Raw genomic sequence first — 23,328 nt, 5'->3', positions numbered from 1 at the left:
AGAAGAAGAGGGCATCAGAGGATGAGATGGCTGGATGGCATCACCAATGTAATGGACATAAACTTGGGCAAACTAGGAGATGGTGAGGGACACAGAGTGCTGCATCCATGGAGTCATGAAGAGTTTGACTTAACTGGGCAACTGAACAACAACAACAAGCTTTGGCTTAGTGTGTTGACCTACTATTGATTAGCTGTCCATTACAGAGGTTGCTGATTTGATCTCCATGTTTGCAATGCTGGGTCAACCAACTGTCAGTCCAAGGTTTTTTGGACTATACCTCAAACACGGAGCTTCTGGGTTTGACCAGCTGTCTGTTTGGGGTGGTCCAGAGTTGGCTTTGGTTGTCAGACTGCCTGACCAACAAGTTGTTTATTTCAGGCATTCCAGATGTTCCAGATTTAGTCTTAACGCTCCAGGTTGCAGAGACAATCAGCTGTCCTTTTCAGACATCCCAGATTTTGCCTTGGGTGCTGGGGTGACCAAATATTCATCCTAGAACAGCCAGGCTTGACCTTGGGGGGTGGGAGCCAAGTCAACTAGCTGTTCATTCAGGAACTTGGCACCAGGCTATTGAACTGTCCAATTATTCATCCCAGGTGTCCTGAACTTGGCCTTGGGTTCCAAGCTCCCAGGTCAATCAAGTGTCCATTTCAGACTTCCCAGATTGACCTCTGGTGCCAGGCTGACAGGCCCACCAACTCTTTGACCCAGGTATCCCATAATTGGTGTCAGGTACCACTCTGCCAAGTAACTAGTTGTCTTGTCAGGCATCCTGGATTTGGCCTCAAGTGTCAAGTTTCTGGATCAACCACATATGAATCCCAGGCATCCCATGTCAGAGATCCCATATCAGACTTGGCCTAGCATGCTAGACTGTCAAGTAAACCAGCTGACAATCCTAGGAATCCCAGACTTGACATCAGGCACTGGGCTGCTGGGTTGACTTGTTATTCATCTTGGATGTCCCATGTGTCTTGGAGGGTCCCAGACTTTGCCTTGGGCACTGAGCTGCCAGGTTAAGCTATCACTAGTATCTCAGGTTTCTTGAACTTACCCTTGGACATTGTACTGTTGGTCAACCAGTGTCCTGGACTTGGCCTCTAGTGCCAGATTTTAGTTGATCATCTGTATGTCTTGGGCCTCTCAGACTTGACCTTGGGTGCTGGATCACCCAGCTCTTTGTCCTAGGTGTTCTAGACTTGGCCTTGGGCACTGAGCTGCTGTGTCTACCAGTTGTTTTCCCCAGGCCTCCCAGACTTGGATTTGGGTGTTAGTCTTCTGGTGTGAAGAGCTGTTCATCCTGGGCATCCCAAACTAAGCCTTGGCCACCAGGTTGCTGGGGTGGCCATCCCTTTCCAGGGTGTCCCAGACTTAGTCTTTTGTGTCAGGCTGCCATGTCAACAACCTATCTATAGTCTCGGACATCCTGAACTTGACCTCTAATACTAATGTGCCAGACCAGTTGTCCTTCACAGGAGTCCTGGAGTTGGCCTCAGGTATTAAGCTGCCGTGTTGACCTTTTGTCTGACCGGATTATTCTAGACTTGGCCTCAAGCACCTGGCTACCAGCTCAGTCACCTGTCTTTTTATTTATTTAGTTGGAGGCTAATAACTTTACAATATTGTAGTGGTTTTTGCCATACATTGACATGAATCAGCCATGGATTTACATGTGTTCCTCATCCTGAACCCCCCTCCCACCTCCCTCCCCATCCCATCCCTCTGGGTCATCCCAGTGCACCAGCCCCGAGCACTTGTCTCATGCATCCAACCTGGACTGGTGATCTGTTTCTCACTTGATAATATACATGTTTCAATGCTATTCTCTCAGATCATCCCACCCTTGCCTTCTCCCATAGAGTCCAAAAGTCTGTTCTATACATGTGTCTCTTTTTCTGTCTTGCATATAGGGTTATCATTACTATCTTTCTAAATTCCATATACATGCATTAGTATACTGTATTGGTGTTTATCTTTCTGGCTTACTTTACTCTGTATAATGGGCTCCAGTTTCATCCATCTCATTAGAACTGATTCATACGCATTCTTTTTAATGGCTGAGTAATATTCCATTGTGTATATGTAACATAGCTTCCTTATCCATTCATCTGTTGATGGGCATCTAGGTTGCTTCCATGTCCTGGCTATTATAAATAGTGCTGTGATGAACATTAGGGTACAAGTCTCTTTCAGTTCTGGTTTCCTTGGTGTGTATGCCCAGGAGTGGGATCACCTGTCTTTTTAGTGTCTCAGCCTTGATCTTGGCCTAGGATGCCTACCTTCTGGGTTGACTAGCTGTCTGTCTGAGTTATCAGAGACTTGTCCTCAGGTTCTGAGTTGCCATTCAATTAACTTCCATAACAGTTGTCTCAGATTGACCTTGGGTGCCTGGAAATAAAGATGTTTCTTACAAGCTACTTGCAAGACGCCTTTAGCACAGTGTTCTTTCAATGAATTAAATAATACCCATTTTGTAATGCATATGGTGAAATGTTTGAGCCTTGGCTTTTAAATAGTCACTGAAACCTGCAATTGGTATAGTGTTCCATCAGTAAATGGAAGTGTTACCCATTCTATAATGCCTGTAGTGAAGTATTTAAGGGACTTGAAATAAAGGTGTTTCTAGAAGCTACTTACAAGCTCTGTTCCAAACAGTGTTTTGTTAATGGAAGTGATAATTCTGTAATGTGTGAAGTGTTTATAGAGACTTAAAGTTGTTTCTAAACCTAACCCTGACCCTAATTTGAATCCCTAAACATAACCCTAACCCCCAATCCATCCCCAAATCTAAAACCTAATCCAAACTTTGACTCTTATCCTGATCCTAACCCTAGGCTCAAAGCCAAATCCTGACTCTGACCTTGACCTTTACCCTATTCCTAATTCTGACCCTAATCTACATCCTGACCCTGACCCTCTAACCCAACTACAAACCCAAATCCAAGCACAAACACAAACTCAAATCTTAATCTCAGATCTCAATCTTGATCCAGATTTCAATACTGACCCTGACCCTAATGTCCTACACTTGATCCCTAACCCCAACCTCTTAGCTCTTATGCCTCTTATCCTGACACTCTAGTCAACCACTCCCATGGGTTATGTTTTAAGAATGAAGTTCCATAGGAATCTGGCAGATCCCTGTTCACCCTCTCCTTAATGGGCCATATTCCTTCAAGCATCCTTCAAATACACACATAGAAACTTCCAGGTGGGCACCATAGGTATAGGGGCCAGAGGAAGAGTGGACACCTTAAGGTGATAAGAGGAAAAAGAGGTTAGGGGAAGCTCTCTCATGGGGTAGTGACATTTAATCTCTTAGCAGCATGTCCACAGGCCCACAGCATGGGGAGGGGGAGTGTTACCAGGCTGATAGGCAGAGGTCCCCCAGGGTTCTGGAATGGGACACCTGTAGAGCATCCTGGGCAGGACAGTGCCTGGGGTCTTGTGTCTACTGATATAGACATCTGAGCAAAATCCTTTAGTATGGAGGGGGCTACAGAAATCTTTAGTTTCCTCCTCTATAAGTTGGGTGCATGGAGTGACCCCAAGTGTTCCACTTCCAAGAGAAGTAATCTTTTGGACTTGGTCCTCCATTGATGGCCCACTGGGCTGAGGACACTGGCAATCCTCCAAGCAGAATAGCTTAAGGGCATGGGTGACTTACAACCAGATGTAATTCATAACAGTTAAGTCCAGAGACATGACCACCTTTGCTGGAGGCTTGGGGTCCTCATTTGGAAGTGGAGCTAGGTTTATTGCCCAGGCTTGGTGAGGTCTCAAGAGTGAGCTGGACATCCAGGGCCAGAGGAAGGTAATATGGAGACAAGGGAGGATTGAAGTCCTTCTCACCACTCCTGGAGTCTGCATGTCCCACTTCCTCCCTGTGAAGGGCCCAGGGAGCCGCTGTGTGATGACATCCAAAACTGTTCTGTTCTCTGGTTTCTTGTCTAGATTATAGTTAGAGCACTGACTTTACCAGTGGGATGGGCTGTGCCCACTGCACTCAGCAAAGCAACAGCAGCAGGGATGGGACACCCAGGGTCATTCTGGATAACCCCAACTTTGTTTCTGACTTTAGTTGTCTTCTCTACATTTTTCTTAGTCAATTTATCTAAATGTTTGTCAATTTTTTCATTTCTCCAGAGAAACAATTTTTAGTTTGTTGATTTTCTCCATTATATTGTTCTCTTATTATATTCATCTCTGCTCTTAGTTTTTAGCCTTACTTTGTTCTTTCTCTGGCTCACAAAGGGCATCTTCTGACTCCTGACAGTAGTCACCCTCTCCAGAATGAATTAAAAACTTCCAGACTGAAGTGGCCTAGGTCAACCAGACACCGTGCTCCCAACCTGACAGACCAAGCCACCTCCAGGCTTCTCTCACCACTGAACCTCTTTTCTGGCTGCACAGTTCACAGGCTAACCTGGCCTCCCATGGACTTTATTGCCTTAGGAGCCTTCTGCTCTCTGGGAAGCAGAAGGCTAGTTAACTTTAGCTGAGCACTGCCAATGGGCACAGAGCCCTGCCTGCTGCCAGATACTGCCTTCTGTACAGTGCCCTTCACAGGTACCACTCACTGCCAGCTGTGCCCACAGGCTCCCCAGAGCCTCACTCACCCACTGGGTCAGGCAACTGCAGTTCTCTCCTGATTCACAGCACCTGCCTACGACCTTCCCAGGGATCCTGGTCCTACCTCTCACCACTTTCTCAGGCTAGATGGAATCTCAGAGATTCTATCAAGGCCAACTGAAAGTGAGTCTTACCCACTCCCCTCCCCCAGCAGAGGAGAGACCCCACTTCACATAGCTTACTCTTCATCTTCATCCCACTGATGTTGCCTGGTGCCACTGCAAGTGCCAAGCACCAAGGGCTTACGAGACCACAGGAGAAGGGGCCAGTGGGAAGATTTCAGAGGTGAGACAGTAAATGCTTTTTTTGTATAAAAGGTGAAAAAAAAAAGTTTAATATTGTTGTAAATAGCCAAAGCTGCACTTGAATACTGTATTAAAATCCCATTTTCTACCATAGCCTAGGAGTTGTGATTCTGTTCTTTCATTTTTTGTGTTTAAAAAGAGACAGATACTCTTACTCCTCATTCAGTAAGCAGGGCCATCAGTTTATTCTATGTGGAAGAAGTAAGCAGCATCAGTTATCCTTCTCTGAAAGACATGTCCATGTCTATCTTTCACAGAGATGTTTGTTTCAGTATCATTAAACTAGACAAGGAGCTGAGAAAGCCCCTCAGAACTTGGGAGATTTGGAAGCTGAAGGTATTGTCACAGGCATAGCAACAACCACTGAAATGCGGGCATCTTTAAAAGTTAACTCTTGCCAGGATCACTACCTACCCCAGGACAATGGCTGATTTCTACACTATGGAGGGACAGCTTTCTACTTCTGTTATTGAGGTATCTTTTGACCACCAATTAGGAAACTGTTGGTCAAACTCTGCAATTCTGTAAGCCCTAAGTGGAGAAACTTGTGAAAAAGAGAAAACATACAACATGGAAAAGAAAAAGGCAGAGGAAGGTTATTAGCAAACAAACTGAGAGCAGGCAAGATTTTCCATCACCCTACTTTCCCAAGGTCAGTACTTCACATAAGTTGGAATACTCCTCTGACCTCAGGATTCCTTTTCCTGCTTATTTCTTTTCCAGGGAAAGATTTGTGCTGTCATTCTACCAGCACTCCTGCTGCCTGTGTACAAGGATTCCCAGCATCCCTGCAAAAACTTTTTAACACAGAAACATCCTAGATGGTCCCCAGGCCCGTATCAGGTACACCATGGCCACTCTTCTCTGCCTGGGGCTTGGTTATGTCATGGAGATGTCAGCCTCTCCTGTACAAAGGGCTGAAAGATGCAGCCTGATAGGCAGGGAGGAGGGATATCACTAGTACCAACAATCCATGGACAGCACTGACACAGCTCTACCAGTTAAACACTAGACTGCTTCCAACCTGGATGGGAAACACATTGCCCTGCCCTCACCTGAGTGCCTCCCTGAGGCTTCTCCTAGGATTGGAAACAAAAGGGTTAATGTCAGGCACAGTGAGGGAGCCCCTGGGATCCTACACAGCCTTCAGATTATACTGTCACGTATTTTCAATACCCTCCCCTGAATATACAGCCTTTAAAGGCAAGAAACAGATGAATTGTGGGGCAATTCTGAGTTACCCTTTCCTTCCTGATGGTTCTGTCACTCAGACACAGTAGGGCTCACTTCTGCCTGGCCCTAGAGGATTTGTGCAAAGTGACTGTTAAATGCAAGTGGGAGTGCAAGAAGACACAGGAGGAGCAAGATAGAGCAAACAATGGTTGAACTACACATAATGACCATAACGGAGTTGATTATTGATGAACCTGGATGGTGCAAAATTAATGTGCAAGGAAAGACTGATAAATTCACAGAAACGTGCAGAGTAGCTGCTCTGCAGTGAGTGTGTAAACATTGTTAAATGGCACACAACGGCTGTGTAGGAGGGGAAGCTGGAAAAGCGAGGGGCATGAGGGGCAATTGATAACCTTGCCCCAGTGTGTATGCAATAAGATTTTATAGGCTGGCACACAGTGGTGTGTGAGAATAGAAAATTTGATGGTGAGCATGGGAGGAGCGATTGTTAAATGCTACAAGAGTGTGCTGGAGTGAAAGTGGGATGCACACGCATAGACTCGTTGGTGAACTGCACATGGAGAGTATGCAGTGACTCCAGATGGCAAACAGATTTGCAAAGTGACCTGGAAATGAGTCACTGGCTTTTTAATTACACAGTGAGTGCGCAAGGAGATATTGGTCAATGTCAGAGGGGGCATGTAAGAACTGGGCACTGGATGAAGCAGAGTGACCAGTGAATATGTGAGGAGTGACTACAATGGTCCATTTTATGTGCCAGTGTGGTCAGGTCATGGTGCAGTTATTTGGCTAAAAGTGTGTCTGGATGTTGTTGGCATTTTTAAAATGTGATTAACATTCAACTCAAGAGATTTTAAGCAGATTACCCTCCAAATTGTGGGTAGACCTCACCAAATAAGTTTAAGATCTTAACAGCAAAGGACCTAGGTTTCCCAAAGAAGCAATTGTGCCTTTAGATTGGATCACAGAAGCCCTGCCTGTTTCCAGCCTCTAGACTCAAGACTGCAATGTCAGCTCTTCCCTGGGTCTGCAGCCTATCACAGAGATTTCACACTCACCAGCCCTGAACACCTCTCTTTCTACATATAGTCTATTGGTTCCATTTCTCTGGAGAATCCTGAAACTGTGACTACTGCCTATAATATAGGTGTGCAACAAGTAGAAACTGGATGGTGCAGACAAGTCTTGCAATGAAGAGTGCAATGATAAATTCTGGATAGGACAGAATGAGTACACAGAGTGGTTGTTGAATCAGTTTGCAAAGTGACTTTAGATGGCCAATAGTGGGTATGCAGTGAGTTAAGCTGGATGGTGTATGAGGTGTGGAAGAGACCCAGGTTCCAGCTGGCCTTTGGGCCCTACCTGGCCCGCAGGGAGAGCTCAGACAAGGCATTCTCCCTCACTGGGTATGCAGCTGCAAGGGAGGGCTTAAAGTCTCTGCAGGGGAAAGGTATTGCTGTAGCAAGCAGGAGGGGGACAGACTTTGCCTTGCCCTATTGCCAGGGCCCAAAGAGCACCTGAATGATGTACCTATGACATCTGGGAGACCTGCATGAAGGACAGCACATGAGGCCTGGAGCTCTGATAGACATATCAGGATCCTGCTGGGGAGGAGAGGGTCATAGAGATCACTCTATTTTAAACAGTGATTCCAACGTGGGATGGAGACACAGGCCTTGGGTCTTGGGTCCACCTTGGGACCCAGTCTCTACCCTACACTGAGGGCCCTCTTCTAGTGGGAGATGTGTGGACTCATGCAGGGATGTGGTGCTACTGCAGAGGGGGGCCTGCACTGCTGAGGATGGGAGGCTGTCAGCATGGGTGCTAGCCTTTGCTGAGGGAAGGGTGGTGGTGGGAAGTAAACCTGGCCACATGCCACACCCACTCCCGAGTCCCCAGCACATTCCTAGCCTCCTTGCTCTGGGTCCAAATGACCAACACTTCCCCATGCACCCCCTCACAAGATCCAGTTCCCAGTCCTGGCTGAGCCTCACAAGGACAAGGAGCCTGGATCTTCTGGACAGGTGTCAGGGCCCCAGGGATGCCAAAAGAGAGCCAGGACATACCAGACCCCTAAGAGCAGGAACTGTGCCTAGGACACTCAAGTGACAGTTCAACAGGGAGGTGACAGGTCCCAGGCCACACAGGAGGGCAGAACTTTATTTCCAGAAGGGATCCTGGAGCAGGATGACCGCCTTCCACACTGGTGCCTCCAGTGTCCCCCAAAGACGTGCTTCAGCCAGTCCTCAGAGCATGCACTAAAGGGACGTCGTGGCAGCTACAGCCTCTTTCAGCTGCTGCAGTAGTATCTCTGGCCGTGGTGAGAATGTACTAGTATCTACCCTCTGGAAGTCAGGGTGGACCACCACAGACTCCAGCACCTCAGCTATGCGGCCAATGTCAAATGTGGCCTGCTGGGGGCCCAATCCAGTGTCCTCGCCACCCTCCGCCTGGCCAGAGCTCATCCTCTTCGCAAGGAGGAGAAGCCTCCTTTCAGCAATGATCTTCAGGAAGTGATAGAATTCTTCAAAATTAATACCAGAGCAGGACTTCATGATGACCTGGGTCAGAAAGAAACAGCCAGTGAGCTGCTGCTCACTCATAGCTCTGGGCAAGCTCTGTTGACCCTATACCGAGTCTAGGCTGCAAAGGGCCCTGACACACAGTCCCGTCCTTGAGGATGTAGAGACACACCGGGGGGTCGGCCAGTAATCAAATGGGTCTGAGTCCTGCAGCCTGGAAGCCCCAGACCCTCAGTCACATAGGTAGGCCTAGCTGCCACTGGGCCCCTAAGACTGCAGCTCTGACCTCAGAGACCACACCTCCCTTTTGGTTGCAGGCTGCCCCGGGTTTTTTCCCACACCTTTCCCTGGCTGAGGCCCGGGCCTGGTGAGCATATTCTTGCCCCAGCTGTGGCCCCGGCCCAGGTGGGCCCCTACCCACCTCCTTCTCCTACTCCTACATAGCTGTGGCGAGCCTCACTCACCCGGTGCCCCCACGACTGCTCACACTAGTTGTCCCACCTGGCAGTGGTGATGCCAGTCAGGCATGGTGTCCCTCCACTCAATGACCTCCTGCTGCACGGCACGGAGCTCCTGCTGCAGGAAGTGCCACATGTTGGCCAGGTTACAGCCGTTGACCCAGTTGTGGTTGATGGAGATGGTGTCCTCCTGGAAGGGGCAGGCACAGGCTGTCCTCATGATCCCACAGGGGGAACTGTCCCTTCCCCCTGTCCTGAGATCCGCTCAGACTTCCTCAGCTGGGAAGGGCCACTCCGATCTCCCAGTGGGAGCCAGCAGAGAAGAGGGAGCTGGGGCTGGGATCATCCTAATCCACAATTATTAATCCAGAGTGGGGATCCCCAAAGGCTGGGAAAACCCCAAATGTGTGGACCCCTTGCCCACTGTCACCCAAGAAAGTAACATGTACGGGGGCAGAGAGGCTGGGGGCTGTCAGCAGTGCTGTGTGCAGGAACCAACACGACTACATGCAACACCAGTCTTGCCCACGGGCTGCCCCATCCCATACCCAGGCTCTCCCAGAGGGACAGCCTGCCTACTCTACAGGACGCATTCGGGAAGGTGCCGAAGGCAAGACGAGCTGCTGGGCAGACCCGGGCGGCCCTGCGGCCCGCGTCCCTGACCCATCGGCTGCAGGCCGCGGGTGTGGAGCGCCCACCTACCAGGTTGTGGACTTGGTGGTGCCACCCGCTGGGCACAAACACCATCTCGCCGGCCTCCTGCGTGACCTCCAGTGGCGGGCCACAGCCATCTCGCGTGGGGTGCAGGCGGCTGTCCAGGAGGCTGGGGGAGGTCACGTCGTAGGGCAGGCCACCATGACGGTCCCGCAGGGCATCTTCTTGCCCTGGCGGAAAGAAGAACCACTTCTTCCTTCCGCAGATGTTGACGGACCAGCTGAAGGAGCGGAAAATGTCGGCATGGAACGGCGACCTGTGCAAGAGCTCCTGTTGGTGCCATGTGGCTCGGATGCGGGCTCCGCTTCCTCGGAATAGACTGGCCAGGCTCAGAGACCTCAGGGGTCCCCAGTTCTCACACCTGGCCTGTGAGCCAGGTGGGAGGGCCAAACCTCCCCAATCTCAGAACATCACAGAGGAGGTGCAGGAGCTCTTTCCATTTGGCTAACAAGGATCTCTGAGAGGCTCTGGGCAAGAGCCAACAGACCAACAGGAAGGTTCAAGAGAGTGACCAGGGACAGGGGTGTAGGATGGTGGATGGGAGCAGACAGGCAGTTACCACGTGCCGGTGGGCCCCATGTAAACGAAGCGGTAGTCATCCACGTCTAGGGCATCCCAGTACTCGTTGAGCCAGTCAGATGAGAAGTATATGGGCAGGGTGAACACGCCTTCTGTCGAGAAGTCCCTTTAGAAAGTGGCATGAAGCTGCAGCATAAGTGGTGACAAGCCAACTTCCCAGCACCCACATCCTGACTGCATGAAATATCATGAGAGCTTTGAAATTATGTGAATGACCCTGACCTGCCTTCTGGAGTTAGCATCAACCACCAGGAGTGGGGCCACCTGAGACCATCCAGCCATAGCCCAGCCACCAGATGACTACAGCCCCCAGTGACCCCAGCTGATCCCTGCCCAAATGACTGAACCAGAGATATAAGCAGATAAAATGGTTTTGGGGGTGCTATGACACAACCTAGACAACTTGTGCAGGCAGTGACCGAGATGTTTAGGGACCCTTCCACACCCATTCCAGGATTTCAGCCTCTGGCTGAGCTGGGGTTATAAAGGGATCATTTGCATCATGATGGCTTCCCGAATTTGGGAGCTTCCACTTTTTTACCCACACCACTGACTCTGACTATCAAGCAGATTCAAAGCCATAAGCCCAGATGTGAGGACAGCCCAGGTACACCAAGGTCCTTTCTGCCTTGTCTCTCAACCCCTCACTCTCCTTGTTTACCCCACAACCCAACCAACGGGATCCCAAATAGAGGAACATTCTAAACCAGCCCAAGGGAGAGTGCACATTCAGCTACACAGTCATACAACACTGTTGGTCAGAGGCCATGCTAGGATACAGCCTCAGTAGTACCAAACCACTGGTAGTTTCCCCAACACCATGCAGATTCCACCACTGCCATGCCTCTGTACGCAAACAGATGCCTGCTCACTCTTCACAACCCTGCTCAGATATTCTCTCCCCTGTGGCTGCCTGCCTGCCTGATGCAGCTCTTCCTTTGCTCTTTTTATTTTTGGGTTGCCCAGGAAAATGCAAGACACTCTGTCAAAACTGAATTTCAAATAAACAATGAACAAGTTTCTAGGCTAAGTGTGTAAAAACCACTCATTGCTTATCTGAAGCACAAATTCACAGGACATGAGCGTCTGAGTCTACGAGTCCATCTGGGCTGCTGGAATATGAACCCCTGAGGCCAAGGCCAGAGTGTGGTTGCATCTTAGCTCCTGTTTGCCAGGTAAGAAACTGTGTGGCAGGCAGTACCAAGGCAAGTCGTGAGCAGGATGCTGCTGATGCCTTTCATGTACTCTTGGATTGCTCTTGGGAAGCACAAGGGCCTGAATTCATTTTTTTGGGGTGGGGGGGGGAGTCTTAATTCCTGCATCAGTGAAACAAGAACTCGACTGCTCACTCATTTATTAAATGAGCACCTACTCTGTGCCAAGGCCCTGTGCCAGAGAGTGGGGGTCTGGGTAGGACCCCTTCCCTGCTTGTGAAAAGCATAACCTTGGCAGGGGAAATGGCTACAAAACCCGAGGACCACCTCAGAGAGCAGGAACACCACAGACGGGGTGGGGTTGCCCACACGAGCGAGATGTTTCTCAGGACAACATCCTTCGAGCGCACCAGGTGGAAGAAGTGTGTGGTGGGTGGGGACAGACCTTGGAAGGCCTCGTTAACAGTTGCCATTGCTTGTTGGTGATGGAGATTTTTAAATGGGAGGGACACAGTCCTGCTGGAAAGCTCATCTGGACTTTAGTGAGCCTAGCAGTGGAGTGCAGGACCTGAGGCAGGGCAGTCTGAAGACTGGCAGCAACCAGGGTGAATGACAAGAGGCCTGACTTGGAGAAGTAGGTTTGGACACGGGAGGCTGGTCCCAGGGGTGCCTGAGAGGATAGGCAAAGGCTGGGTGCTGCCAGTTAGATGGAGGTGAAGTTGACAAGTAAGGTTATGGGCAAAACTGACATCGAAGAGGTGGGTAACCACAGCTATATGTGCCTCTGCCAGGCCCACATTCTTTACAGCAGCCAAGCCTGTGATGGCATAGTGAGATGGCCATGACTGGAGAGAATGACACTTTCAACCAGGTTGAAGAGATCAAGTTAAATTCCTAAATGGGTTAAAGCTCAGTTCCTCTGTGTGCAGCCAGGGCTCACTCAGAACTGAGGAGGAGTGCTGTGGCCAGTATTCCAGGCCCCTTTACCTGCACAGATGCCAGTCTTTGAGATATAAACAGCCCCGTGAAGAGGAGTAGTTTCCCTGAATGTACTCTTTCCAGTAGCTGATGTAGTCTCTGAGGGGCATGTGTTCTTTGGGGTTGGAGTTGTATTCCTGGACCCCACAGTTTGCAACAGGTACAACCACGTCTCCTGAAAGGAAAGGGTCAGGCAAAAGACTTTTCTGAGAGTCCTCCAGCCTGTCCATCCTCCCTGACCCTGTCCGCCCTCCAATTCACTGCTACACCGTCTCCAGTGAATTCTTCTCATGCCCTGCCTCCCTCAAGCCCTCTGTGGCTCTCCTCATTTGCGCCCTCACAGTCTGACTTAGGTCAGAGTCTAGGCCTGTGCTTGCACTCCAGGGTGTTCCTGCCCAGTCCTTACCATAGTTCTGAAGCAGATAATCGAAGTTGGGCTTTCCGCTGGGGGTCACCCAGAGCCTCCTGCTACCCCAGTCCTCGGTGAAGGCGCTGGAAAAAACACAGGGCAAGTTGGGGAGCAGGTAGCCCTTGAAAAAGTCGGCGTAGGAAAAGGAGTCCGGCTTCTCGATGAAGTCCACGCGGTCCAGTTTCGGACAAACTCTGCTGGGGAGACGCCCCTCGAGGCCTCTGAAGTGGCTCTCGGCGAACACGCGCGTCTCCCTGTCCATCCAGGGCCAGGTTCTGCGTCCGTGGGGCGCAGGGTAACCTGGGCTGGGAGTCTGCCGCGGCGGGACGGGGAGTCTGGAGGGCTGCTAGGGACGGGGCAGGGCTCGGGGGATGTCGAAGGAGCGGCGGGGACAGAGGGGCTGGTGCAGACGGTGGAACCAGCGGTGAGGCCTCCCAGCCGTGGACCGGCGAAGGGCGGAAGCCCAGAATCCCACTCGCGCATTCTCACGTCTCTGCTCTTTAAACTGGGAAGAGAAAAAAGGAAGTGTTTGCTAAAACTGCTTCCGGAGTAAACGCTCTGGGCGTCCGTGGCTCACAGCCCACAGCCGGCCTGGGAGAAACCGGCGAAGTACAGACAGCAAAGCCCGCGGTAGTCCCAGAGCAGTCAAGTGGAACCAAGAGTCTGCACTCGGAGTTCCTGCCGGAGCCTGAAACACGGCGAGCCAGGCCCTGCGCGCATGCTCGCTTCATGCTGCGGCCCGCACCGGGTACTTGAACGGCCTGCAGTGGCTTCGACCCAGCTTCGGGTACCCCGGGGCTTCAAAGCTTGTCGAACGGTGCCGGCCCCGAGTCTCGCCGTTTTCTCGTCTTCCCAGCGACTCAGGTAAGCGGTGTCTCCAGTCTGCAGCTGGGCTTGTGCTCTTCCGGCATAATCCCTCCTGACGCTACCAGCGAGGTAAGGACTCCTCTTCTTTCCTTTATTAACCTTCAAGGACTGCGGAAGGTTGGTGGGATGTGGGCAGGGCTAACAAAGAAGTACAAGGGCCAACGGTGGGATCTGAGGGATGCTGGGGGACTTTAAGGGATGCTGGAGACCTGGAGGGGATGGAGAGGGGATGGAGAGGCCCTGGCTAGGGAGATGGTGGAGGCCTAGGGAGATGATGGGGACTTGGAAGGAATGCTGTAATTTGCCGGTGATGGTGGGACCTGGTGGGGTTGCTGGGGGTTAGGGGAGTGCTGAGGGCCAAGGGCGATGCTGGGAACATGGAGGGGATGTGTAGACCAGGGTAGGATGGATGGGACCTGGAGGGGATGCTGGGAGAATAGGGAGGGTCTGAAGTGAAGGTGTGGAAATACGGGACTGTGCACACCAGACCTGAAATGAGGAACAAAAAAGGGGGACTTGAGTGGAGGTGACACGTCAGGGTCTCAGCATGTTGGAGAAATGCATGTTCTTTCAACTCAGATACCCGTATTAATATGGAAGAGAAGGAAACGGTTTCATTACTGTTTAAGCAGATTACGTAGATTTAAGGCATCTTCAAGAGAGTAGAGTTGGGCAGAACTTCACACATTTCACACACAAAAAGCAGAGAAAGAATTGTGAAGAGCTCTGTCATCGCCTTGAGGAAAGTCTGTGCCTGACAAGAGACTCCTGCCTGGGTTCTGGAGGTCCCTGTTTATTTACAGCTCTGAGTCAGCAGGTGGTGACTGTGCCCTGTAAAATCTGAACACTGGGTTTTTTTCATTCCTGACCAAAAGAAACACTCAAAGGGTAGAGAAGGAGCAACTTCTTCCCCTTTATTGAACAGTGAAGATGTAATCTTGTTTATCCTATAGGTGGCATAAGGGAGACTCTGGGGATATTGGGGCTCTCAGCTTTGGAGAGGGGTTTGGGGGAGTGGAGACTTTTTCCAAGGGGTTTAAAGCTTATGCAGGAGAACAGCAAGGACCAGAAGTGGGGAAAGGCAGAGGGGAGGACTAGGAAGAAAGTGAGTTATGGGGAGTCTGAAGTCCAGGTAGAGGAGGGGTCTAAAGTGGGAGCTGAGAACACAGGTAAGATGGGACAGGTGGTGAGGAGTTTGTGGCAGGCAGAGCAGTGTGAGAGGGTGTGTGATCCTGTGCACTTTTCCCAGTCTGTCCTGTTGTACCTCACATGGTCAAGCTGTAGAATTCTTCATTGGCCCAGTGTTGGGCAGAAAGTTAGAATGCCCTGGGAAGTTAAAATGGAGAATAAGAGTCATCCTTAATTCCATCCAGAGATGAGCATTTTTTCATTTCTTGATATAGAGTTGTCCTTCCAGGCATGTACTCAGTCATTTGTTTTTTTCTCTATGATCCTCTCTGTACACACACACACACACACACACACACACACACACACACAGAGTCTTTCTATTTTATATGTAAGTGAATTTACATATGTAAGCTTTTGCTGCTTTTAACTTTTTTTTTTTTTTTTTTGCTTTTAACTTTTTAAAGAAGATTAACAGTCAATTTTTTACCACATATTGACTGGTTGTTCCTTAATTATTTGATCTTAGCTGTGGTAAGTGCAGATCATGGAAGGCAAATAGGAAATGTATGGGAAGCAGAGTGTTCATAATTGTCTAAAGATATGGGAAATATGTTTCAAAGTTTGTGTTCTAAGGGAAATTTTAAGTTTAGATAGACATTGCCTGGGAAGAATTCCAGAATTCTAGCTTCTGAAGCTCTGTGGTTGCGACTAAGTTTTATAAGTAAGAGGATGCTTTAGGCCAGCAGGTCCCCGTGCTTCCCAGGATTGTTGGGGCAACTGAACCAGTAGCTCCGGGTAGGAGAGCATGTCTCCTTTCTTGAGCATTTGCCCTGGGCCAGGCATTTTGTCCTGTATTTTCTCTAGTTTGTATGATGGTTCTCTAGTGTTGACCCTGTTACCATCATTGTATGCATGAGGCTCTGACATAGCTATTGAGAACTGGATTGGGACTGGAACACAGGTCTGTGTTCCTCCAAGGCCTCTAGACAGCAGCCCTGATATCACCTGGGCACTGGTGGGAAGTGCACATTCTTGAGCCCCACCCAGAGCTGAATCAGATCTGGGAGCATGGCATGCCTTATCACACCCCAATGACAGACACCACAGAGGGCCAGAGGAAAAATGGCAGGAGGCGAGTTTAAAAGTTAACCTTTGTAGGAAATGCAATGGGAATAACATAAAATCCTAGTTCTCGACTCTGAGAAGTTAAGAAGATGGTGCATGCCTTGTGAATAGGCTATGTTATTGCAATGAAACACCCCAAACCTCCCAGGTTGAAAGTGGGAGCCTCTGAGGAGCAGGAGGTGAAGGTAATGGAAAAGACTGACCGCTGGTGCCTGGAGACACTGCTCCCACTGTTCTGACTCTAATCCTTCTTATGGTCAGGAGTTATTGGAAGGTGTGTAAAATGTTGCTTGGTCTGTTACATTGGAAATTAACTAAAAATAGGGTGTTTACTTGATACTGAGTCTTCTCCAGGACACAGGTCTGATGGAAGTGCTAAAAGAGATCCATTATACGAACGGCAGTGTGTTGTAAGTTCAGTCCCTGTGACCACTCATTTCTTCCCCAAGAGCATCACTGTGTGGGTTAGTCTCAGACACTCTTGAGGTACCCTGCCATGACCTCCCCTCCCTGATTCAACTCTATCCATAGGGTCAGCAGGTGTGTTGTGTTTTCACTGGAGATGTGGGTTCCAGGTTACGGCAGGCGAGGACCAAATAAGGGCTCCAGGAACTTGGCATGGAATGGTGACCTAATTTAGCATATAGAAAGAAGAAAAGTGTCCCAGTGGACACAAGGTGTTTCCGCATCCTGATTTGTGGCTCACTCACCCCGTGTTTGCTGGGTTCCTGTGATGCCCCAGTGTTGTCCCCAAGGCACCCTCCTTGTGGTGATTGCCTCTCCAGTGCTTGATCCAGTTGGGCAGCATGTAAACACGTTCACAGGCTCTTTGGAATTATCGTGAGTGCTGTGGTTGGTGAAGAGGCAAGGACGCCCCTGGAACAGAGTTCTGGAGAGTGAGGTGGAGTTGGCCACTCAGAGTCATAAGAGCAGCGGGTGGGGAGCCCTGAGGAGCAGAGCAGAGAGAGAGGCTCTGTCTACTGGCCTGGGTGGTGTGTCTGTGGTTACCAAAGCCTACCTGACTTAGCTGGTGACTTTACTCAAGGTACACGGGGAAGGGTTTCCGCAGAAGAGTGACCTTTTCTCATTTTGTTTGCGGTTGTCACACTGGCTACTGGATAGAGACCGAGTGGTGGGGGCAGAGGGAAACAAGGAGGTCAGTTGGGAAGTTGTCCAGGACAGTAGTGACAGCCTTGCCTAGTGCTGTGGCTGTGGGGTGGGGAGTGCAGAGGGCAGGTGTGAGATGCAGCTGCCAGGACTTGCTGGTGGATTGAGAGGGATAAGGAAGAGGGAATCTATGAGAACTCACCTGGCCCTGCCTTCACTGAAATGCAGAGGGGCTTGCTTAGTTGGAAATGTCTATTAGATGGTCAGGTGGAAATGCCCAGGCAGTACTCAAGTCTCAAGAGAGTCTGGGCTGGACAGGAAAGTTTGCCAGGCAACAACTGGAAGGTATATTTAATGCCATGAAACTGTGTTGACTCACTTAAGAACAGAGTATTGATTAAGAGGACCAAGGTTGTGACCTGGTGATTCCAGCATTTAGCAGTCAGATAGAAGAGGAAGAACCAGCAGAGCAGACAGAAAACGGGCTCCAGGGGGTGGGAGACCAGGGAAGCATGGTATCCAAGAATCCAAGAGATGATGGCTCTCAGGAGGTGGGCAGGTGTGTTGGACAGAGGTTAGAACAGATGTGTGCTTTAGTTTTGGCCACCTGGAGGCCTGGGCTGAGACGTGTCCGTGAGCAGAGGGGCAGGAGCCTGTCTGAAGGGGGAGATTCCTGGCTGGTGGCCAAGCACAGGGGCACATTTGGAGTCTCTTGGAGGAACAGTAAGTGAACTGTGGGGACTGTCTGGCTACTTATAGTCTATGCAACAGCAGAATAGTTTAACAGAGACCATGTGCTCACAAAGCCTAAAATATTTACTACTTGGCCCTTGGGGAAAAAAAAAAGCATGCCCTGTCCTAGTGGTGAAGGGACAGAGAAGTTATTGTTGCTGGAGGGGAGGAGGTTGGGATCAAGAGAACTGGAACCTGGTCTTTGAGGGAGTGGGGACACTGCTTCCCATAAACTGTGCGTGGAGAGAGGAAAGGCAGACACCCAGGGACAGGTGTGGTATCCGAGTCCTCAGCTGAGGGACAGGGAGGGTGTGTGTGGGGTCATTCTAATGCACACGGGAATGTTGTTCCTTTGGCTGTTCCACTTAATCGTCATTTATTTTGGTCTGATTGGAAGGCTGCCATGGAAATCTGTTGTAGGAAAAGTTGTGGCTACAGGTTTCTCCTTTTGCTTTTTCCTTGGTTTTCGTCAAACCTAAGTACTTTTCTCATATTTCTTCTGTATACTACAGGAAAGAGAAATGTTTTTGTTCTTCTCTTGAATTTTCTTTCCTCTTTTCTTTCTTTTTGAATTTTAGAATAGTTTAGAGCTGCTGTTGTCCTTAGGTCTTTTAGTGATTTTAATGGTTAACAGAGACCCAGAAGGTGAAATAACTTTTCCACAGTCATAAAGTTTGTGATGGAGCTGGCGTTGGAACTACAGCATGGTTCCTTGGATGCTGCAATGGCAGACTCAATAATTCTTTGGGGAATTTGTGCATAATCTCAGTGTTCAAGGAATACCTCCCAGGTACATACTCAGGAATGACAGCTCAAGTCAGGTAATTGTTAATATAAATTCAGTTTTCATGCTCACTCAATGTCTTAAGTATGGGGATGGGCAGTAAACAAGATGTGGCCCTCATCCGCTCTCTCTCATGGCAGGCACAGAGTGGCTCAGTGGCAGGAGGCTTTCTTCAGTTAGGAGGACCGGGGTCCTGCCAGCTTCAGAGCTGTGAGCCTGACCAGAGCCGTGAGCCCACTAGTGACTGAGGCCAGAGGCACCTTGTCTTGGACGTGCAAACACTGAAAAACATGGTTAAATTGTTGGGGTTAGTCGTCCCCTAATTCTCAGAGTAAAAGTCTTTTCTCTTATTCACATCTGGATGACTGCCCCGTGGCCTCACGGCAAGACGGTGCTAGCAGGTCGTGCAGGTGGCTTGCCAGGGTCCTTACAACTCAGGAGGGATGGCGATGTGTCAGTCATAACACGCTGAAGGCCTGCACCTCCCTTGCTTGCCTGTCCTGGGAGAGGCCCCACAGTCTGTTTTATGTCTGTTTGAGAGTGCTTGGGTGAGTGTCCTTTCTGGGGAGAAAGGTCTGATGAAGGCCCTGTGGTTCTGCAGTTTCCTTTGTCCGGTGGGAACCACTGTTTAGGGGGAAAGGCACCCTCCCAGCTGCTCTGCCCCTTGCATTGTGCTTCTGTGCAATCCCAGCGTGTGCCGGGAGGACCTGCGAGGGAGCTCACAGATAAAGCCTGTATAGATGACACCAGTCTTTGGTACAGAAGGTCAGGAGTTTCAAACAGCTGAGGAGATCTTCGTTAGCTTTCCAGTGACATAAGAGCATGGATTTCCTGGATCATTTACAGAGCCCTGCCGAGTTGGGGCTATGAGGTTGTTTGTTTGTTCAGTGTGTTTTTAGTGTTGGTCTGGCATTCATCATCATGTTGGCTAAGAAGATGGATTCTTGGGTTCATGTCTCCTTAAATATGTAGATCCTAAGGCTGTTGCTTTCTCAGAATTGACACTCAGAGAAAACACTTGAAGATGCTAATACTCCTGAAAGTATTAGCCAAGTCATCAGTGGACTTCTAATTTTTAAAAAAATCATTCATTTATTTATTTATTTTTGGCTAAACTGAGTCTTCCTTGCTGTGTGTGGGCCTTCTCTAGTTGTGATGGGTGGGGGATAGGGGGGTTACTCTTCGTTGCAGTGCACAGGCTTCTCATTGCAGTGGCTTCTCTTGCTGCAGAGCGAGGGCTCCAGGCACTCAGTAGTTGTGGTACATGGGCTTAGTTGCTCGTGGCATGTGGGATCTTCCCAGACCAGGAATCGAACCTGGGTCCCCTACTTTGGCAGGCGGATTTTTAACTACTGGATCTCCGGGAAAGTCCTGTCAGTGGACTTTTAGAGCTTTTGCCATTTTAGGACTGTGCTCATTCATTTGTTGAATGAAGTGAATTGGAGATGATATCTGTGGTCCCTTTATATTTATCACTTCCAAGTGCCATGTCTTACTTTGTAGTGATGACAAAACTCTCATCCTTAATATGGCAGCTCTCTTCTAGGCTTGTCTTAATTGCAGGCTTTAGTAATTAGCAGAGCTGGTAAACTGGACTGCTTTGTAGTTGTAACAGGGCTTGATTGGCACATACACATAACTGGGAAATTTGGGCCAGCCCTTGCTGTTGTGATTAAGAGAAGTTCTAGACTATATTTGGAAAGTGCTTCAGTTTGATTAACATAGTTAAATTTATTTCTCTTGTAATGGAATCAAGTTGTTTTGACACCTTAATTTTGTGTATGCTACGCACATTCTTCTTTCTTTTCTTCTCTTTTTCACTGTCATGTTTGTTTTTCTGTTCAGGTGTTGTCTGTAGCCAACCCTGATCAGATGGTGGTAACTAATGAGACCAAATGCAGATTCTGAATATAGTGATGTTTTAGCGGTCATTAAAGAAATGGGATCAAGAGAAAACTGTAGGCTGTTCACACCTAATAGATGAATAGAGTTAGTTCTGTAGATACTTTGTAGTATTCATAATTACACTTATAGCGTATATTAGGTGCCAAGTACTCTTCTAAGCACCTTTCGCATATCGGTTCAGTTAAGCCTTACCACTGCAGTGTGAGATAGGTACAGTTACCTCCATTTACAGATCAGAAAGTGGATGCAGGAGTGCTGAGTCACACACGGAAGGGGTCATACACAGAGTGGGAACATGGCCATCATCTGTATGAGAGGTTTGTGTTGTAGTCTTCCAGATGTACTGCTATCCAAGGCAGTGATTTCAAATGTTTTTGAAATTGTAATACCCAGCTGAAATTTAGTTTTGGTACATCTCTCATGTGTGCATTTATTATGAATTTTAATAAAATTTTATTTTATTAGTAAATATTTAGTAAATCCTTCATTGAAGTGTTAATGCAGAAAAATAAGCAAATCATAAGAAGAGAAAAAGCACAAATCTTGAATTATCACAAAATGAATACACCCAGGGCAAGAAGCACAACAGTACCAGTACTGCAGAGCCCTCCTCAAGGCCCCCCTTTCCCCGGTTATAATTACCATTCTGATTCCTGTTTTTGAGCTTTTCATGTACTTATTTTTTTTTTTTTTCATGTACTTATTTTTATTTTATTAAAAAAAATTTTTTTTTCATGTACTTATTTTTAAAATGAAATTAAACTTTGGGGAAAGTCTTGATTCCCTTAAGTCAAATAGAAACATCTTAGGGTGTTATGAGTTGACAGAGTTGATTTGTGGAGTTTACTTCCTAAATACTTAGTTTTAATAGAGATTCTGGTGTGAAGAACCCGTACCCCAAAGTAGAATGATCTTGTGGTGTGCATCACTGCCGGGAATCATGAAGGGTCTGAGACTTTCTTATAGGTTTGAGAGTGAGCCTGCCTTAGTTTTGCAGATGTGGAGGAAGACAGGAGGCCCTTGGTCAGAGAGAAAGGGCCTGTTGTGTGTAGCACAACAGGATCCGTGTGTACATCTGCCCCTGTGCCCCCTAACTTCTAAGGCCCAAGGGGATGCTGTGCATACCACAGGTTTGTGTCACAGCTTATGAGGGGACTGCTAGCAAACCTGTCCAACCCTTGCCTCAAAGGGACACTAGCTTCCTATCCCGGTCAGGAAACAGAGCTTTCAACCAGGAGGAAGACACTGTCCACAGTGACAAGGAAGATATTCTTGGACAGTTTTCATGACACAAAATTTCATCAGTTTTTGATATAATATGTGGAGAAACACTGTGAAGATGTAATATCCACACCTTATATGGAGTATTGAGCAGTAGGGTGAGGCCACCCTGAGCACTGACCACAGCTATGCTGAGGGTCACAGCTGGACAGATACCATAAACCGTGAGTATCTGTTCACTCATTCAGTCACAGAGTATTTCCTGAGTTAGGATTATGAATAAAATATGATCATTACCCTTTGAGAGCTTGCAGTCAAATAACAAGTGGTCATCCTACCATTAACATGTACAGTAAGTGTGCATGAGTTCTGTACGGCTCCACAAGGTAGAAAGCGGGGAGGAGAGGCCGAGGGCGGGTAAGGCCGCTCTCACTCTGGAAAGAAGATTTCAGCAGCAGCAGGTGGTGTTGGAGCACCAAAGGCAGGAGACCCATTAGATGCCGCTGTAGTCCAATTAAGACTTCTTTACATCTCTTTTTATGCCTATAACCTATGAGCTGTGGGTTTTTTGTTTTCTCGCATTAACTCACATCATAGTTGATGGTGCTCTTCCTAATCTCAAGTCACTTTATTTCTTTATAACTAGGACTGTCAATTCAGTGCAAGTTCTTCAGGTGCAGCTACTCCCGTTTTTGCTGTCCAGTCTTGTGTTGTTTGATGTGGCATGTAGTACAATAATTACTTTGAAGAGTCTTGAGTCTTTAGAATATAAGTCAGTGAGGAAGTTTATAGAATTCCAATGGACTCTTAAGCTCTGTGAGCCAAGGATGTTGTTTCTTTTCTGCCCAGCATAGTATGTTTGGGGTCTTAAAACTTGTGGTTTGACCCTGTACAATGTCTCCATCCTTTCTTGGCCTTATATTCTTTATCTGTATGATGAGAGGGTTGGACTGAGTGTTTTTACAAGGGCTGTTTCAGATCTGTCATTCATGACTTTTAAGTGCTTTGATAAAGAATTCTCTGTTGGTCCAGTGGGTAGGACTCTGCGCCCTCACTGCTGAGGGCCTTGGAGAACTAAGATCCCACAAGCTGTGTGTTGTGTCCAAAAAAAGAAAAAAATGTATTGATAAGAAATTCCCTGCTGGTCCAGTGGGTGGGACTCTGCGCTTTCACTGCTGAGGGCTTGGATTCAGTCCCTGGTTGGAGAACTAAGATCCCACAAGCTGTGCAGCATGTCCAAAAAAGAAAAAAATGCCTTGGTAAATGCAAACTGTAGATATGAATAGTATACCTCTGTTACATATAACTATATAAAACTATATATAAATATGCACATAATTACATGGAACTCTATAAAATTAGTTGGGATTATGTAAATGAAAAAGTTTGTAGGATTATTTTCTGTATGACACTAAGTAAACTTACAAAAACTTTAAAAGAAGAGTGTTAGTTTAAAAGCTTGTATAATGTATAGCGGTAGGAGTCATCACAGCCAGAGTGGTGTA

The 23,328-nt window shown here is 48.3% G+C and overlaps 2 protein-coding genes across 7 annotated transcripts in view; one reads left to right on the top strand and one right to left on the bottom strand.

The window, feature by feature from the left end:
* Positions 1–1,712: 1,712 nt before the first annotated feature.
* JMJD4 (jumonji domain containing 4) lies at positions 1,713–13,447 on the bottom strand. Of its 2 annotated transcripts, none has more exons than XM_065917327.1 (6): positions 12,949–13,447; positions 12,552–12,717; positions 10,391–10,516; positions 9,820–10,051; positions 9,161–9,307; positions 1,713–8,698 (listed from the first exon to the last, which is right to left on the bottom strand). In XM_065917327.1, the coding sequence occupies exons 1-6, from the start codon at positions 13,211–13,213 to the stop codon at positions 8,396–8,398; spliced, it is 1,239 nt and encodes a 412-aa protein (XP_065773399.1). In that variant the 5' UTR covers positions 13,214–13,447; the 3' UTR covers positions 1,713–8,395. The 2 variants fall into 2 exon arrangements, with proteins under 2 accessions (XP_065773399.1, XP_065773398.1); XM_065917326.1 differs by having other exon boundaries at positions 1,714–8,698; positions 9,820–10,087; positions 12,949–13,445.
* A 218-nt stretch (positions 13,448–13,665) lies between these two features.
* The window catches only part of SNAP47 (synaptosome associated protein 47), a 66,814-nt gene continuing 57,151 nt past the window's right edge, over positions 13,666–23,328 (top strand). For 3 of the 5 annotated variants that reach the window (XR_010660840.1, XM_065917322.1, XM_065917325.1), the window contains exon 1: positions 13,666–13,815. The gene's annotated coding sequence lies outside the window, so the exon portion shown is untranslated. Of the gene's footprint in view, positions 13,888–23,328 lie in introns of all 5 variants that reach the window. The other 2 variants (XM_065917324.1, XM_065917323.1) reach the window with 2 other exon arrangements.

The sequence above is a fragment of the Muntiacus reevesi genome, chromosome 1 (genome assembly GCF_963930625.1).
Source record: "Muntiacus reevesi chromosome 1, mMunRee1.1, whole genome shotgun sequence".
In the NCBI taxonomy this organism is placed as follows: Eukaryota; Metazoa; Chordata; class Mammalia; order Artiodactyla; family Cervidae; genus Muntiacus; species Muntiacus reevesi.
The sequence above is the reverse complement of the archived record's forward strand: the minus strand, read 5'-3'. Positions and strand labels throughout refer to the sequence as shown.

Coding starts and splice junctions, on each gene's coding strand:
- JMJD4 (XM_065917326.1), bottom strand. CDS start 13,213: ATGGACAGGGAGACGCGCGTGTTCGCCGAGAGCCACTTCAGAGGCCTC. Junction 12,718..12,948: donor TTATCTGCTTCAGAACTATG/GTAAGGACTGGG, acceptor CTTTCCTTTCAG/GAGACGTGGTTGTACCTGTT. Junction 10,088..10,390: donor ATGGGGCCCACCGGCACGTG/GTAACTGCCTGT, acceptor GCTCTTGCACAG/GTCGCCGTTCCATGCCGACA.